This window comes from Armigeres subalbatus, chromosome 2, assembly GCF_024139115.2.
Source record: "Armigeres subalbatus isolate Guangzhou_Male chromosome 2, GZ_Asu_2, whole genome shotgun sequence".
NCBI lineage: Eukaryota > Metazoa > Arthropoda > Insecta > Diptera > Culicidae > Armigeres > Armigeres subalbatus.
This window is the reverse complement of record NC_085140.1, coordinates 345356559-345374089: the sequence shown is the minus strand read 5'-3', so window position 1 is coordinate 345374089 and position 17531 is coordinate 345356559. Positions and strand designations below refer to the sequence as shown.

At 39.1% G+C, this 17531-nt stretch overlaps 3 protein-coding genes across 25 annotated transcripts in view; 2 read left to right on the top strand and 1 right to left on the bottom strand.

Moving 5' to 3' along the window:
• Window positions 1-6801, top strand: part of LOC134212887 (testis-specific zinc finger protein topi-like) — a 54020-nt gene extending 47219 nt beyond the window's left edge. For 11 of the 23 annotated variants that reach the window (XM_062691171.1, XM_062691167.1, XM_062691168.1 and 8 more), the window contains 2 exons: window positions 376-1431; window positions 1495-2130. In XM_062691171.1, the coding sequence (XP_062547155.1) occupies window positions 376-1431; window positions 1495-1832 (1394 nt within the window). In that variant the 3' untranslated portion in view covers window positions 1833-2130. Of the gene's footprint in view, window positions 1-375; window positions 1432-1494; window positions 2132-3136; window positions 3813-3899; window positions 4079-5425 lie in introns of those variants that run through there. The other 12 variants (XM_062691182.1, XM_062691183.1, XM_062691184.1 and 9 more) reach the window with 3 other exon arrangements.
• Window positions 6802-13761: 6960 nt separating this feature from the next.
• Window positions 13762-14799, top strand: LOC134217030 (uncharacterized). Its single transcript, XM_062695785.1, has 3 exons — window positions 13762-13977; window positions 14032-14423; window positions 14666-14799. The coding sequence occupies exons 1-2, from the start codon at window positions 13896-13898 to the stop codon at window positions 14406-14408; spliced, it is 459 nt and encodes a 152-aa protein (XP_062551769.1). The 5' UTR covers window positions 13762-13895; the 3' UTR covers window positions 14409-14423; window positions 14666-14799.
• Window positions 14430-16368, bottom strand: LOC134217029 (protein tilB). The gene is made up of 4 exons (XM_062695784.1): window positions 16229-16368; window positions 15300-16152; window positions 14977-15188; window positions 14430-14604 (listed from the first exon to the last, which is right to left on the bottom strand). Exons 1-4 carry the CDS (start codon window positions 16347-16349, stop codon window positions 14468-14470), a joined length of 1323 nt encoding a protein of 440 aa, XP_062551768.1. The 5' UTR covers window positions 16350-16368; the 3' UTR covers window positions 14430-14467.
• Window positions 16369-17531: the final 1163 nt, after the last annotated feature.

Below are 17531 nucleotides of genomic sequence, written 5' to 3'. Positions count from 1 at the left end.
CAATTCAGATTCACAAGGTTGAATTAATTAGCTTAGCCCGATTGTTTTGACCAGCACAGAACGAGCATGTTAATCAAAATCACTGACAACGCTAGTCATTGTTATTTGATGGGACATCACTTGGTGAAAAAACCTTGCTTTAAAAACTATAGCGTGCTCGCGACAAGTAGTGCCCCACCTAAGGCGTTGCCAGTGATCAAAATTAGGAAAAAAGTGCCAAAGTCCAAACATTATTTGAATATAATATGACGTTTCATATTAAGATACGTTTCATCAAGTGATAGAGTAAAATAGATCATTTTAATTTGCCAACTACTCTCGACTGTAATAATAAAAATAAACCAAAATAAATATATGTGATCTTAATATGCACAGGTAACACCGTCCCCAAGGCCAAGGATGCGGAACAGGATGATCCTTTCAAGGTGTGTCTCAAATGCCTGAAATGCGGAACGATTTTCGGATCGGTGGATAGGATGATGGAGCACCTGCACACCGTCGATTGGGAGCGAGAACTTGAAAAAGAAAATGGAAACTATATGGAGAATGGCAAGCTGTCTCTGCGGAAGGCATGCAAGATTGTGATATTAACCACGGTGTTCCAGTGTGAGTTCTGTGATAAGCACTTCTCAGACTTACCGTCACTGTATGAGCATGAGTCGTACCATGATCCGGCATTCGGTTACGAATGTACGCTATGTGAAATCCGGATTCCTAACATAAATGATATGCTGTTTCATCGTCTAAATGAATGCGTTTTTCGGGATGCATGGAACGAAGAATTTCGATGTTTGTCCAAATATTTCGCCTGCAATGTGTGTGATGAACAGTTTGGAAGCTTGGGTGCTCTCTACGATCATCGTTATGAAAACTACCACTTGTTCCCCCGTTTATCAAGATTGGAAGAAGATGAAGCATCTGAACAGATCAAAGTAGGATGCGAAAGCTGTGGGGCCAACTTTGATAGTGCGGATTCAATCTTCGTTCATCGCAACGAAGTACATGCCCCTAAGAAACATAGTACTTTAGGGTTCCGGCGTCAGCCTGCGGAGAAATCCGTACAGGAATCGAATCAACCCTGTTCCTCTACAAGACCATATCTTTGCGAGTTGTGTGGTAAAACGTACACCCAATCGAGTCATCTGTGGCAGCACCTACGCTTCCATAATGGGATCAAACCTTTTACGTGTCCGGAAGCTGGATGCAATCGCAGTTTCACCATTCGCCCAGATTTGAAGGACCATATCCGCAAGTGCCATACCGGCGAACGACCATATCGATGTGATCTGTGTGACAAGCGTTTTCTCACTGGATCTGTATACTACCAGCATCGCCTCATTCATCGGGGTGAACGGCGCTATGGATGCGAAGATTGCGGCAAACGGTTTTATAGAGCAGACGCCCTAAAGAACCACCAGAGAATCCATTCCGGTAGGACTGTTCATATCCAATATCTTTTTTTTAAATTTCTTATTTTCATTCTAATATCACTAGGTGAGAAACCATATTCATGTCCACATTGCACGAAGCAGTTCCGCCAGCGCGGTGATCGCGAAAAACACGTTCGGGTGAAGCACTCGAAGGAAGAATCATCGAATGGCGTAATGTTCAACTGCGACCCATCATTACGCTATGATGAGACACCCCGTTCAAGTCGCGTTCAGCACAAAGGCCAACAACGTCGTAAAGGCGGTGTCCAGTCGAAAAAGCCTTGCCTGCTTGTGGATCCTGTTGAGGAGCATTCCGATTCCGGTGTGGGGGTGGACTTTGGAGATGTGTCCCTGCCGGCTAGTTTGTTTCAACCAATTCTGAATGATATTGATATGTTGTGAAAATTTAACCTATTCTATTCGATTCTAATTCTGTTTGTCCATTTTCAATAGCACTGGTTTTACTGAATCGTGTTTTTTCATACCCTCGTGCAAAAAACTTAGCGTTATACGTGTTCATGAAATAATTATTTGTTATCTAAACTCTAAACAGTATTGTTTGATTGTAACTGCATCTCACTGAAATTATGTAACATAATTGTAAAGGGATTATATGCGATCTATTAGCAAAAAGGTAGACCAAAGTTTACCGTCTGTGGTGTTTCGAACAAAAAATTGCTCATTCCTTTGATTAATCAATTATTAAAATCGTAAAACAAAAAACGTTGTCTTTTTGTTTTTTAGTTAATAAGTAGGGTTACTGCTCCTGAAGTTTATCTCATAGCTCCTATGTTTATCCTAACAAAAACAAAGCAATGGATAAAAGTTTAATGTGTTTCTCATAGTTGTGATTTTTTCAGCAGAAATTAGCAAAAAAGTGACTAGATTGGTGCTCTCTTTCATACACGATGAGACGAATATATCTCGCGTGATTTTTGAAAACGTCGTAAGTTCAAAAGAGAGGCTCTCTTTGTTTACTTTCTCTATCGATTATTACAAAGCCATACTAACATTTACATTGGATTTTCCAGCACCGATCTGAAGAAAATAGCTTTGTCTAGTGTGCTGAGGTGAAAATATTGCAACAAATTTTAAACTAGCCTAGATATTAGCAAAAGAGAGCGTAATAAAAGAGAGTCTCTCATTTGGACTTACGACGTTTTCAAAAATCACGCGAGATATGTTCAGCAGTAGTTCAGCGAGTTAAAAATGGAAACAGTTTCAAAAACGCTTTAGTTTTACGGTATCGACCTTAATTCATCTTGCCTAACTCTACTCTTTTTTATTGTTCCTTGCTCGGTGTGAATCCTGGCAAGCAAGATTGATTTGTTGTTTTATTTTTATCTCCGGGATCGAATGGTTCTTTCAGTGTAGGGCTTTCATTGAAAAGTTTTGCAAACATGAACGCACGATCTGTAATTAAAAATAATGCCATTCATTTTGCTGCTTACATCAAATAATTTTTAGGTTCTGCTTCTCAATCCCTAATTGAAACACAATTTACGTAGAAGCCACTGTTCAACACATTTGGAATGACGCAGAGTAATATTATTATTTCAATTTATATTTCCAACACTTATCGAATAAGTTTTTATGGATGTTTTATTCGAAAGTAAATCATTGTGGCTATTTTTTCCAAGCATGTACCGATAACGGGAACCTAAATTAATGAATGTAAACTAATTTCCATTTCTCTCTTCTTCCAGGAAGTGCCCGATGCCTACGACTACAGCTATAGTGGGACTCATCCCTACCACCACCACCAGCTCCCACCGCCACCCGATGGAAGCAATGGAAATTCCTGCGGCGGTGACGCCATGATGATCAAAATCGATGTGCCTTCGCCAGTGCCCAGTGAACCGCGCTTTCCGAAGGAGATTTGGAAAACGTTCATTGCGCTTCTCATGCTGGCTTTCAACTTCATCCTGGCTACCGTTTCGTTGGCGATGGTTCACGATCGCGTCCCGAATCGTGATTATTACGGGCCGCTACCGGATTTCGTGCTCGATAACATCCCCCCGCTAGAGTGGGCCCTGGACGTCAGCGAGGTGCTCATCATGGTGGTTGTGAACTCGTGCGTCGTATTGATCACATTTCACAAGCATCGGTTTATAGTGATGAGAAGGGTGTTCCTGCTGATGTCGTTGCTCTATTTCATGCGATCGATTACCATGTACGTGACGGTACTCCCAATTTCCAGTACGTCGTACTACTGTAGTCCCAAATCGAACACAACAACGTCATTGGAGATTATGAAACGTGCCTTTCAGCTCTTTTCCGGTTTCGGGCTGTCGATCAATGGGAAGCATACCTACTGTGGTGACTATATCTACAGTGGCCACACGGTGACGTTGGTGATGGGGTATCTGATCATTGCCGAATGTGAGTATGGACGTGCATGCCCATGCGATGGGTAATCGAACCAGGAAATAGGGACAACGTTTTCACATTCTCATTGCCGTTTTTCAGACTCACCAAAGAAGTTTTGGATTATCCACTGGCTAGCGTGGTGTGCCAGTTTGACGGGCGTTTCGATGGTTCTGCTTGCTCACGGTCATTACACCATCGACGTGCTGATTGCTTACTATGTGACAACGAGACTGTTCTGGACGTACCATACTCTGGCGAACAATAGTCTTCTGCTTAAGGTAGGTCATTTACCTAGAGTTAGTGTATGCAGGAATGGAAAATACAGAAAGTGGCATATTGCTACTGTGGGGCTCATTCCTCATTCTGTGTTTTAATTGAAAAAGCGATTAACGTGCTCCAACCAATGAATACGTCGGGAAGAAGAACCAGTCTAGGGCTGAAAGTCTCGTTCATAAAGGAAGAAAAAAAATAGGTCAAGAAAATTGAACATGTTTGAAATTATACATCCGCTAAAAAATGTCGAGAAGGAATACTAATTTACGTATATCATTTTTACCGAAACCATGAAAAGATGAATAATTAGTTTAATAGTATTCTATTCTCAATTAATTTGTATGATAAATCAACATGCGTAAAACTAGAAAAAAGTTCTGTTTTATAAAATGCTTTATGAAAAACCCTATTTTATCCACCTAGTGGTGGTTGTACCTTTCTCGTGCATTAGATATACTAAAAACTGAGTGAGGTTATCTGAGCGTGTTCATTGTATGAAAATTGTATTCTCGCCATAACTTTTGATCACATAGTCCGATCAGGACAATTTTTAATAGGAAACAATGCTGCCGTAATCTGACAAAGTGACGTATATTTTGCAAAAATGGCGTTAACGAGTTGTAGTATTCATCGACCTCTTTAACAGAAAAATGGAAATAATGCATGTTGTAATTTGGTGCATACGTCACATTGTCGGATTACGGCAGAATGGGAAAGGATTCTTCATCGAATGCAACTTGTTGCAAGCAAAACGGTTCATAATAAGTTTATAAAACATGAGTGAGTTTTATTTTGCGCACATACATACACACACAGACAGACATCATCTCATATGAGTTCTCCAAGACCTGAATCACCAACAGTAATGTCACTGTCTAGGATGTATAAAATAAAAGTGGGTGGTAATCCAATTGCAGTAAAATCATCACAAATACTTCGAGAGGAGTACAGCGGAATTATGCATACTTCGATTTATTTGGAGAACTCAATTCGTTGAGCTGATTTAATTGGTATACTACACTATGGGTCTTCGGTCTTCTCGCACAAAATGGTCTTTGGAGTCTTTGTTACACCTTGGTGTATGAGAAAGGCAAAACTGCTCATACTTTACAGAAGTCTCTTTGATGCGGTTACTAGTTTTATTTATGTATAAAATATTTAAATTCAAAAGAACTGCTCATATTAAAAAAAAAGGACATCAGCCTTCCATGATGGAATTGCTAAAACGACTTTTAGATCAAACAACTTTGTGCCTTATACCAATCGGCCTTATATCAAACGGCATTAGGGCAAATGACTTACAACGAATTATTCCTTCAATTCTTAATCAATCTAAATTTTATTCATTCCAGCAAAACGGCCATAACTACATCGGCCGCGAGTGGTGGTTCTTCATCTTCCGTTACTTTGAGAAGAACGTCCGCGGGCCGATCCCATTGCAGTATGACTGTCCATTGCCAATTCCCTGGACGAAAAGAGCACCCAAACTGCCTAATCGGGACAGCTGATCAGTACTACATCAATAGCGATTGCATCAGCCTTGTTAGTGGATAGTGAAGTCATCGCCCGTGTTAAGGACAACGTGGCTCAGTGGAAGCCAAAGCAATAGGTAGTTAGGCATATAGGAAACGATACGCCGTGTAATGCGGTTTGTAGTTTGTAGACTAAACTATTATATGTAGTAGATGTTAGTGAGACGTGGAGTGCAATGTATGTTGGTGATGATCGTCAGCAACGGAAGCAGCAAATCCAAAACGCATAAGACTTGATTATGATCCTATTTTTTAGGAGTATCGTAAGTTTAACCATTTGTTTTTAAGTTGTAAAATGTTTAGCCAATTTCCGCTCCAAACACTCGATGATATTTTTATGTAGAACCAGTTTGTAAGTAGCGAACCATATTGGAGAAAAGAAAAGTTAAAGCATGAGAAACCGGTTTTTGGTGTAGTTTTTAAGTGTTGTAAGTTAACATTGCATTAAGGAAAAGAAAAATGGGACACATAATGGTGTTCCTAGCCCCAAAGTAAAACGTGGCAGCCTAACGAAGTATTACTTCTAGTCAATTGCACATACAATTGATGGAGTAGATCATGAAGCCAATCTAGTACCTATAAATGTTAGATCAGTCAAGTGAACTATGGCAGTTGAATTCGATCGTCTTGAAAAAAAGTTGAATATGTTCAAAGCAAGCAGATTACTAATGTTTATACGATTAATTCGCTTTCAAGTCAAGTAACTGGCCCGATCCACTTGAACCATCTAACCAGACTGTACAATAGAGCAAATGTAAATCCGAATGCCAATATGGCACACCCAAGTCATTAACAAGAAAAAAAAAATTCTAAGCTGCCTTTTAACCATTTAGAAAACCCCATTTTATTAGAGAGAATAAAGTATGAAGAACCATGTGATAATCAATAGAGACAATTGAATTTTACTGTATTTTGTAGAGTAATAGAAAAAGACACATCCCTAAACTGTAGCAACTTGTTAAACAAAAACTATCATATCTACTTATTTATTTACCGACCTTAGAAAAGTCATTGATGTAACAATGAATTCTTGCATTGAACCTCATTAAAGATATTACTATTTCCAACTGGTTCTTCGAATAATCGTCTGTAGAAGTAATTTGTCTTTACTGGTTCATCCAGTTCGATGTAAGTGTGCCTTCAAAAAACTGCTTTCCGGAGCGAGTGTAGAAGTGAATAAAAACGAGTACCTACAACACCATCTTTCTTGAATCCAAAAGTAGTATTGTGAAAGCATTTTAAATTTGATTTCTCACTTCCTTTTTTCAGTAGGTCAAGAAACGTGTAGTGTTTTCCTTGCCGGTTGACCATGGATTTTACAATCACGGTCCGAATGCCGAAATACTCGGTCAAATTATTCATCGGGACACCTTTCTTACGGAGTCCAAAACTTGAATTTTCATATTTCTTCTAATTTGCTATATTTAACAAACAATTAATTTTTAACAAATTATCAAGTCCTGAGGGCCCTATTACGGATTCCACATTCAACTTCACCCCATCTAACCATCACTTCACATTTGATTACCGTGTCCAAATATATTGCCTGAAATCACATAAATGTCCCATATGAATAGGAAACCCAGCAAAGATGGGACAACACGCTTACAGGCAGTATAAATAGTGGTGTGGATAAAATAAACTGCGTGAAGCGAAACTAAAAACATCTCACAAAGTTTGGAATCGGTAATATGATAACCCTGGGTGCAGCTAGACCGCAAAAACGAAAACGACATAAGCAAAACTGAGCGCCATATGTTCTGTCATGAAGTGAACAAAAGACAAATATTCCCTCCATTTTGTTGTTCTTTTCCACACAATTTTCAACCAACAAAACACGCATTGCTATCTGCTAAAGTTACGCATATTAAGAGCTCTCCACCGTTTAGTTGCCTTCATCATCGTCAATGGCAATGTCATTACATCACCGCACCAACAGCGAGAATCTGCTCACCAATGCCACGCCCCCGAAAGCAGTAAAACCAAGCAGGGGCCTCATTGTGCATCTTCTTTCGATAGCTCTTTCGTATGACAGTTTGCATGATTTGCACATTTCGAGTCGAGATGCGCAATGCCACCCCAGCCTTTTCCAGAGCTCAGAGCCCCACATTCTGAGCTATCGACACTTCAGGCATTCCTTCATCCGTGACATTCCGAAAAGGAATTGGTCTTTCAGCAGGGATCCTCAGTCGAAGGATTGCCTTCATCATTCGACTGTCTGTGACCGGACAACATGGTCCACAGACTATTTGGGGGGTTGGTGTTAGGTCATGCAAACCAGCCCTAAAAATACAAAGCAACGATCAATCAACCAGAGAATACGGACCTGAACAATCGGCAAAGAACACAGCGACGAAAAGGGACTAGAAAGACCGTGGATTAGATATGCGTCGTATGTGCGAGTTCGATCCTCAGTAATGTCTAGTGTATAGCGCATTGCACTTGCCATACATACATACTCATGCAATGGTGGCCATGGGAAAGCCGAAAAGCTGTCAATTAATAACTGATAAAATGCTAATTGAATACTTAGCTGAAAACCAGACCAGCATATACTTGACTGATAAAAGCAACGATGGATGGTGTGCAGAACTGTTTGAAGATTTCTGGAGAATGCTCCAGTTCGTTCGAATCCCGCCGCGGACTGCGACAAGGTGATGTACTTTCGTGCCTGTTCAATAATGGGCTACATGCGGAGTGTAACAACCGGAGCACGCGCTTCATCAGATCCAGTTATTTATTTGTTTCCCGGATGATATGGACACCACCCGATGAACTGTACAACCCGCCTGAAACGCGAACAGTCAACAAAAGTTGGACTGACGGTGAATGCATCGAAGACATATACATATTCTAGTGGGTGGAATCGAGCCCAACAGATTCGCTTGAGTAGCAGTGTTACGATATACGGGGATACCGTTGAGATGATCGGTGAATTCGTCTGACTTGGGTCCTTACTAACGGCTTATAATAATGTTAGTCGTGAAATACAAAGGCGCATCGTCTGTGGAAGTCGGGCTTACTACGGGCTTCAGAAGAAACTGCGGTCAAAAAAGATTCACACCCGTTACTTGCATCAAATATCATGGACAAAACGCGAGGACGAAAGAGGACGGCGAAGGATGAACACTGAGGTCATCTAACTCTACGACGAATTCAGTATCTGGAAGAAGAATGCTAAAGCTGAAAGGGTTCGATAGGCAGGACATGTTGCAAGAACGTCGGGCAGCAATTCTGCAAAGATGGTGTTTTTTTTTTTTTTTACAAGGGAGAATGCATTTACACACTAACCCAGTACACGTGCATTGTAGTTGCCAAACTACCACACGGAAGTGTACTGGAGTGTCGGACTCGACCATACCGGTAATACCGACAAAACTCCCTTGGGCTCCACCATAGTTTCCCCCAGGAACTACCTCCCAGTACTACTTCTGGGTGATGGCAGTACTAAACGTACTCGCTCATTCTCGCTCACACAGGCACCCGTCCCGTGCGAGACTGACTTGGGTGATCGCTCTATCGCACCCTCAGACACAAAGATGGTGTAGGTCAGAGTGTATGTAATTAAGAGTGGCGACATGTGCCGCATTTGACAGGTCTCCTGTTCGTTTGGAACACGATTTTGTATGGGAATGACAGATGAATTTTGTTCCAATTCTGACAGTGTCGTCACTCTTAATTACATACACTCTGGTGTAGGTAGGTACAAAAAGGCGAGAAGCTCAGCAAGCTACACAGGCGGACCAGCTTAAAAACCATATCGCGAGCGTGGGTGCAACCTAGAATGGAGAGATGAGGCCTTGAACCGTATATTGTAGCGCCAAATTGTTGATTTAGTGTTATAGCTAAATAAGAGCAAGATTACCGGGCGCAAGTATTAGCTTTTTTTTATTCTTTATTTAGGTGTTTTTTTAATTCTTGATTAAGTTCAACACCCGCACTGCCTGTAATCGCATAACTGTCCCATATGACTTTTCATCATTTTTGGGTTTTGATGACCAATGGTTATATTTTGGTTTATATTTTTATGCCTTAAAATAATACTGTATAATTTGTTCTAAAAATTTCGAAAAAAATACCAAGTCGATTTGTCCCATCTTGAAAGTAACCCCATTTGAGTCCCATTGTAAAAGTAACCGTATAATATGTCCCATAAACATACATTTTAACTGTCTCTGGTTCAGGAAGATTTTACTTTCTTGTTTTTTTATGACAAATATTCTTAGAACTGTTATCCCGGCCAGCGGATGATGTTTAAGGCCCGGTCATACCAAATGGAGTTTGAATGGAGTAGAAACCCATTAGGTATTATTTTCCAAAAGATTACTAAACACTTGATTTACCATAAGTCTATGCAATCACGTTGGGACAATGTCACATTATCTTAGAACAACTTCTCGCGTTTATGCAGGGAGCACTTATTGTAGGCTACAATATTTGATTTAATTAAAAAAATACTAAAAAGCTAACGATCATCTATTGCACTCGCAGTTCATGGTAGTATATGAGTAGCATGTAAAAAGTAAAATTTGTCGTATACTAATTAAGCATTAAGGTGTATCTGTTTTTATTCATCATTAATCACCAATTCTTAATTTTCATTCGGTTGCGTGACCAACATGTACCTATCATTATGAACGTGTAACTTCAACGTGTAACAATTATCAAAATTCGGTAAAAACTTGTTGAATGGGGGATTGTTATTTGAATGTCCAGAGGATGTTTAGTTTGTTTCTGCTCTGTCGAATCACATGTTTCACAACTTTCGTGTTCGTGTTCTCATTTCACGATAAAAATGTACATTTTTACAACTTGGCTATAAAACTATAGTCTAGAACTAGGACAGAAAGGTACGATAGCAATTACAATCGTTTTGGTGCATGTATACAACGGTAATGCGAAATACACGATTTGTAATTATTGATGTAACCTACAGAATTCAACGTGGTGGGACAGGATATGCGATTACTTTCCCTTCCAACAGGCAAAGTAACCGCATATCCTGTCCCATGGATTATTTTCGTAAAAATAAGCAAAAATCATTTTAATTATGCAAGGCATAGTAAAAGATACATATTTTTACACCACACTAGTGTGAAAAATGTTTGAAAAGCATTTCAATCAAGCAACGCTGACGAAAATATTGATAATATTTTAAATGATCGTTTTCTCGATTTGATATTTTTTCATATGGGACTGACATGCGGTTATAGGCAGCGCAAGTATTAGCCTTTTGGCAGCGCAGTAGCATTACTTGATACTTTAGGAGCGATTCAAATATGACGTCCACTACTTTTTGAGATTTCTAGACCCCCCTCCCCCCTCTGTCACGCTTTTTTGTATACCTAGTATATGTACTGTCACAAAATCTTAGACCCCCCCCCTAAAACCTGTGACATCATTGTTGAACGATCCCTACCGGTTGCTACTAAACGCACTGCTATAACAGTGATCAAATTTGGTAGCGCGATAAGAGCGCTGCTATTTGATAAACTGTCAACTGTCAAACGTCAACGGTACGGAATACAGCAACCAAATTGAGACCAGAAAATAGTGACCGATACGGAAACGAGTGACGAAACTAAAATGACAGCGCTGCACGGGTGATTAAAATGTTCGCGACCGATAATGATGCTCTAAATGAATGAATATCTTGTTAATATATTAGTGCTGTCCAATCAGCAGGTCGAAGTTGTTCCCGTCCTGCTCGTTCTTTTTTGAAAACAAATGGACATGAAAAAAAAGGGAATAACTTCGAGCTGTTCATTGGACAGCATTATTATATTGTAGAACCGAACTGAACTCTCGCGACAATCGCATTTTCTCCCATTTCCGGATGGCGCACGACTACAGCCCAGATGCGCATTACTCGCGATGCAGTTGCGACATCCGGAAATGGGAGAAAATGCTATTGTCGCGAGACCTCAGTTCGGTTTTCAACTGGATCTACAATAATATAGCCAATGCAATATCCGTCAATACTAGCGCGAAATTAGCATAATGTATGGTTATTTATGGCCCGTTTACATATGAGCTAGTTCTAGCGGACAATGCACTGTCCGACAATAGCACGATATTAGCATCATGTAAACAGGAATTGTCCTCGCTAATAAGCGTTTACATTATGCTAATGTCGTGCTAGTATTGTCGGATAGCGCATTGTCCGCTAGAACTAGCTCATATGTAAACGGGCCATTATGCGATAATTTATTATCGCGCTGGTTATTCTGTTATATTATCAATGTATCCCCGGGCATTGGCCAATTATTGTGCTAATATCGCGCTAGTATTATTAGATAATCCATTGTCTGCTAAAATTGGCGAATATGTAAACGAGCCAGTTAGCGAACTATTTCTGTACTTCAACAAAATAAAAGAAAAAAAGTAAAAGATTAAAAGAAAGTAAGGCGTTCCAAAAACAAAACCCAGATTTATCCACCTAGCGGTGACGATGCCTTTCTCGATTTAATCGTTTGGTTTTGCCTTGGTGTGATACACATCATAAATAGTTGCCTACATTATGGCTCTTGCAAACGCTGTATAGCGAATCAACCAACCAATCTCATATGGTTAAACACACCATTTTCTTCATCGCTCCTGCACGCATGGACCGATCGTGATAAACTAGTGTTTGTCCCAAAGTCGAATGCAACTTGTTGCGAGAAAATCGGTTAAGAATTAATATGAAAACAGTGGCTAATATTTTTCGGTTTTCGTGCGCACATATACACACACAAATACGCACACACACACATACGCATGGACTCACAGACATTTGTTCAGTTCGACGGGCTGAGTAAAAGATATTTTAGTTACTAGATAAAGATTGTCGCTACTGTTCCCTTTGTTTTGCTGTCCGAAACATGTGTGGTACATACCTGTCAAATCGTATGGATTTTCCTTCTTTGACATTTAGCTCCCCTATCCTCGCCAGCAAAAGATGTTCCGGACAGCGACGACAGCGACAATCTTTATCTAGTAACTAAAATATCTTTTGGCTGAGTCGATTGGTATACATAACATCATGGGTCTTCGAGACTTCTATAAAAAGTTCGATTTTGGAGTGAGATGATTGCTCTTCGGTACATCTTTGTTGTACAAGAAAGGCAAAAAGTGGGATGCTCATTAGACTGGCCCAGGATACAAAAAGTCGTCCGATTCTACGGGGCACCATCCAGGATTTTGCCTTTGGGTAAGAAAATCATTCTCTAAAAATTTCAGCCTGGTCGGTTATTGCATAAGCTGGCGCAATTGATTTGAAGTTAATATGTGGGTTTCAGCCGAAATATATGGGAAAATACACCTCTGTTACTATTTCATACAGGGAATTGGATGAAAAAGTCCGATTGAGCCCAGATTTGTAGGAAATGAAGTTAACATGCCAATGAACAATTCCACATAAAATTCTACTATGATTAAATAAACTTTAAATTAGTTTTTAGCTGATTTATTTGGAGTTTGGTTGAGCACTTTGAAATTCATTAATTGCCTTGAAAACAAGCGCATGTAATGAAGGTACCTGCGATATGTGTTGCGGCGCGCAACAATGTTTCAAGTGCGTGCAATGTTTCAGTGCGCGCGAAATCACGCATCGCAGGCACCTTTGATTGCATGCGTATGTTTTCATGGCAATTAATGAATTTCAAAGTGCTCAGCCCAACTCCAAATAAATCAGCCAAAAACTGATTTAAAGTTTATTTAGTAATGGTAGAATTTTATGTCGAATTGTTCACGGGTATGTTAACTTAATTTCCTGCAGATCTGGGCTCAATCGGGCTCTTCCATCCAATTTCCTGTACGAAATAGTAACAGAGGTGTATTTTCCCATATACATATTTCGGCTGAAATACCCATATTAACTTCAAATCAATTGCGCCAGCTTATGCAATAACCGATCAGGCTTAAATTTTCAGAGAATGATTTTCTTACCCAAAGGTAAAATCCTGGGGGGTGTCCCGTAGAATCGGACTACTTTTTTTCTCCCCATACTATAGTATAGGCTGGGCCACTCTAATGCTCATTCAAGTGGAGTTTTTGGCTTTTATGTCAACTATGTGATCATGGGCAAATTTGTACCAAAACTTTGGTTGTACACAACTTGCACGCAACATGACTTTGGTCGATGAGGCAAAAGTCTGCATGGCATCATCGGTACTGAAAGCACGTGCGCGACGAAGAAATTAGTAGCAAAACAAATCAAGGAAAAAACTCCCGTAAACAATTTCGGTTCGATATCTTAATAATTCTTATTTAAACATTTAATAAATATTACTATTAGAATCAACAAATCATGTCCAAATCGCTAGTAAAGAAAGCACTGGCTTTAGTAGAGGAAGGACTTACAGATTCAAAGAAATCAGAATCAACCAAAGGTGAGCATCGACAAACCATTTAGCTGCCATAAATCAGTAATCAAACAATTTTAGACAAAAAACGCAAACCCGACAATTCCGATATTATGCCCCGGCACCATAAAATGGTGCGCTACGTGGGTAAGAGAGGACACAAAAAAGCCACAGATGTGCTTCGTCGTCCGGAGACGCTAACCGTCGTGGAAGCTCGCAAGCGGATAAACAATCGCAAGGATAATACCGAGGATAATGTGCGAAAGTTGCTCTTGTTGAGTTCTGCAAAAATCGGCGAAGAAGCTGGCGCCAAATTGGTCAAGCGCGCTCAAACTGGACGGTATGTGGTCAAGGCGGACGAATTTCTGAGCAAAAAGGATACCTCCAAGAGTGTGTTCGATGAGGAAGATTTCAGAAAGTTTGAAGAAGAGTTGTTTTGCACTATATCTAAAAAATAAAGCAAATTTTTAAAGGTAAGTTTGAAGATTTCTGTAATCTAATCAATATCACTTCCGGCTTAGATTAAGGGCGGTATTTCATCTTCATTGATCTCCTCACTTCCTCCGTGTTTAATTATGTTTTTATAATCAACCGTTCCTTTTAGCTCGGACTGTGCTTTTGATTCTCTTCGACTGGATAATTTATCAAGAATATCTAAAAAAAAATGATCTATATAATAATTATTATATATTATTTTTTAAAACCTGTATTTCAGCGTTGACCGACCCATGCAAAATCAGTGTATTTAAGATAAAAATAGTTTCAATCAAATCATTTTACGTAATTCTACTCATAGAACAAGCTCTAATGCTTTAATAAAAAAGTATTATATTTTGAGAAGATACATGATTCAACGTTGAGTGAATGATATTGAATTATCTTTTGATTCATATTGAAAGAATCTTTTATTTAGTGAGAACTATTGAGTGTTTAGAAATAAATTTGTAGAAATTGATCAGTCACTGTAGTAGTACTTTTACTGATGTAATTAAATATTTCAATTTGTAGCACAAATTAAACACTCACCTGAGATTTTATCAAGACCAAATCTGATAGTGTTTTCTGGATTCAATTTGGGCATCACTATTAACATATGTCCTGTTGTTTCTGATCGCTTACAGGTCGACAAATCTGTCTTGATTTCATGTTTCAATGCCAGCTGGAAAACACGACCTTTGATTGTTGCCCTAATGTAGTTCGGTTGGGCATCGACTTCGATGTATGATGTATCCAGATATCTATAAATAGTTAGGTATAAGAAATACAAATACAAATTATTAAAATTCCAGCACAGCTCGACTGAGCTGACCTCATAAAATTATATAAGTTCAGTTAAATGATTAACTTACTTGTAAACGTGTAAATTCAACTCGTAACGATCATCCTCATCGAGAAAATCGAATTTAATCTTCGGTTCGTTCAAACTATATGGTCGTCCACATTCTGCGAATAAAGTCGGTTTTCGTTTCTCCACCTTATCAAAATCGTCTAAACTTTTGCTAGGCGGTTTCTCCCTTGCTTTTTTCGAGTGCTGAGCCATCTGGATTCTTGTTTCCGGACAATGCTCGCTTTTCTGTTGCCAGAACTGAGCGGACTTCTCTTCTTCGTCCAAATCTTTGACGTGTTCTGCCTGCTCTCGAAGTGTTTCGGCTACACGAACCTTTTGCTCGTCTCGTTCAATCCGGTGAGCCAACTCTTGTTGTATAATTTGATCCCGGTTTGCCTTATAATGTTTCATAGCTTGCAAGCGGTCTGTGCGCGTTATTTCCACACCGTCTAGGTTTTCGAGCTGGGGTAAGGCGCACATAACATAATCTCTGTAGCCGGTATAGTCGGTGCTAGGATTTCCTGTCAGATATAAGTCCGTCAAATTGTAGTTGTTCCTAAGGCTCTCAATGGATGTCAGCTCGCCAATGAAGTTAAGTGTCAAATCAAGCTTGTTAAGCGACTCCAATCCCTCCAAGTTTTCCACACGTTCAATGTTATTCAGGGCCAAATTGAGATACTCAAGCTTTTTCAATTTTTGAATATTCTCAATTTTCGAAATGAGATTTGACTGCAAAAGAAGAATCTTTAGGTCCCGACACCAGTTACCAATATGTTCGATTCGCTCGATATCCTCTTGGTGTAGCGACAGTTCCTCCAATGTGCCAATGATTAGTTCATTGTGCTCGGAACGTTTTCGTATAAGCTGCTCCGTAACTAATGTAATCGGAGGCATGAAAGGGATATTGTATTATTATTATTAGTTATCGTGAAATTGTTTTATTGTACTTACTTCGAACCATTCTGAATTTTTTGTTAATAAATTGAAAATAAACAATGTGGTGGTTGCTAAGTGAGTGTGCCAACCAGGTTCTTTTGGTGCATGGTGCATTATGTCGTTGGATCATTATCATGCTGTTTGAAAAAGAATCATGCGCATATCAACGCTCTAAATTTGTTTTAAGAAAATGTTGCACTGCTTTTCCTTTTTATTTACATGTGCTAACATCTGTGATGCGTCACTGCCAAAAATATCTATATAAGATATATGTGTCGCCGTTATAAATTTTTGCAATAGCTCCACCCTAATATAATCTATAAAGAACCACACATAAATTAAATGATTGCTAATTCGAGACCACACATAAAGTTTATTTAGATATATACTGCCGTTCTACGCATAAATGTCCCATGTACATAGGAAATCCCAGCAAACATGGGACAAATATGCGTATGACGGCAGTATATGTTATTAGTAGTTCGCGTGGAGAATGGTTATGTGTGCACTGATATACATCATAAGTTAAATCTATGGATTTTTGCCAATAAATATGTGTGGATTTTTAGTAGTGTAATCATTTGAATTAACCTTACACTCATTGGCGTAAATAAGGGGGGAGCTAGGGGAGTTCAGCCCTCCATAGAAAATAATTAGCCCCCCTAGAATTTGGAAAGTTAGCAGGGTGTCTACTACCTGGAAAAACCTGGAAAACCTGGAATTCTCAGGGAATTTCTTCCCACCTGGAAAATACCTGGAATTATCAGGGAATTCCTGACATAATCAGGGAAATTTCAATACCCGGTGATAATGTGTGAAATTCTCTCAAAAGATCTATTGAAAATGTTGTGAACGTTGATGGATCGCTGTTCCGCAAAAAACGTTTTGCCATCTTTAAAAGAATTCCTGAAGAATTTCCGTAGCTATTCTTAGTGAAATCTAGAAATTTATTCGAGAAATCAATTAGGAATTGCTTTGTAAATTCTTTTGAGTATTCTCTCGGATTTTTTTTAGGAATATATTAAAAAATACTAAATTAGTAAGGATTGTTCAACGAAATTCCTGGAGGAACTTCCGAAGGAATTTCGGGATCAGTTTTCGAAGGAATTTTTCAAAGAAACCACTAAAGAGTTTCCATAAAAAGATTAGCAATTTTGTAAATTATTTCTGGAGGAATTTCCAAGATAAAAACCGAAAAGAATTCCCGGAGGAATTTCAAAACGAAAGAAATTTAAGAAAAAACTCGATTTGTAAAGTGATTTGTGAAGGATTTTTGCTTTAGGAATTCTTGAAAGAATAGTCGAAGGAATTCCGAATC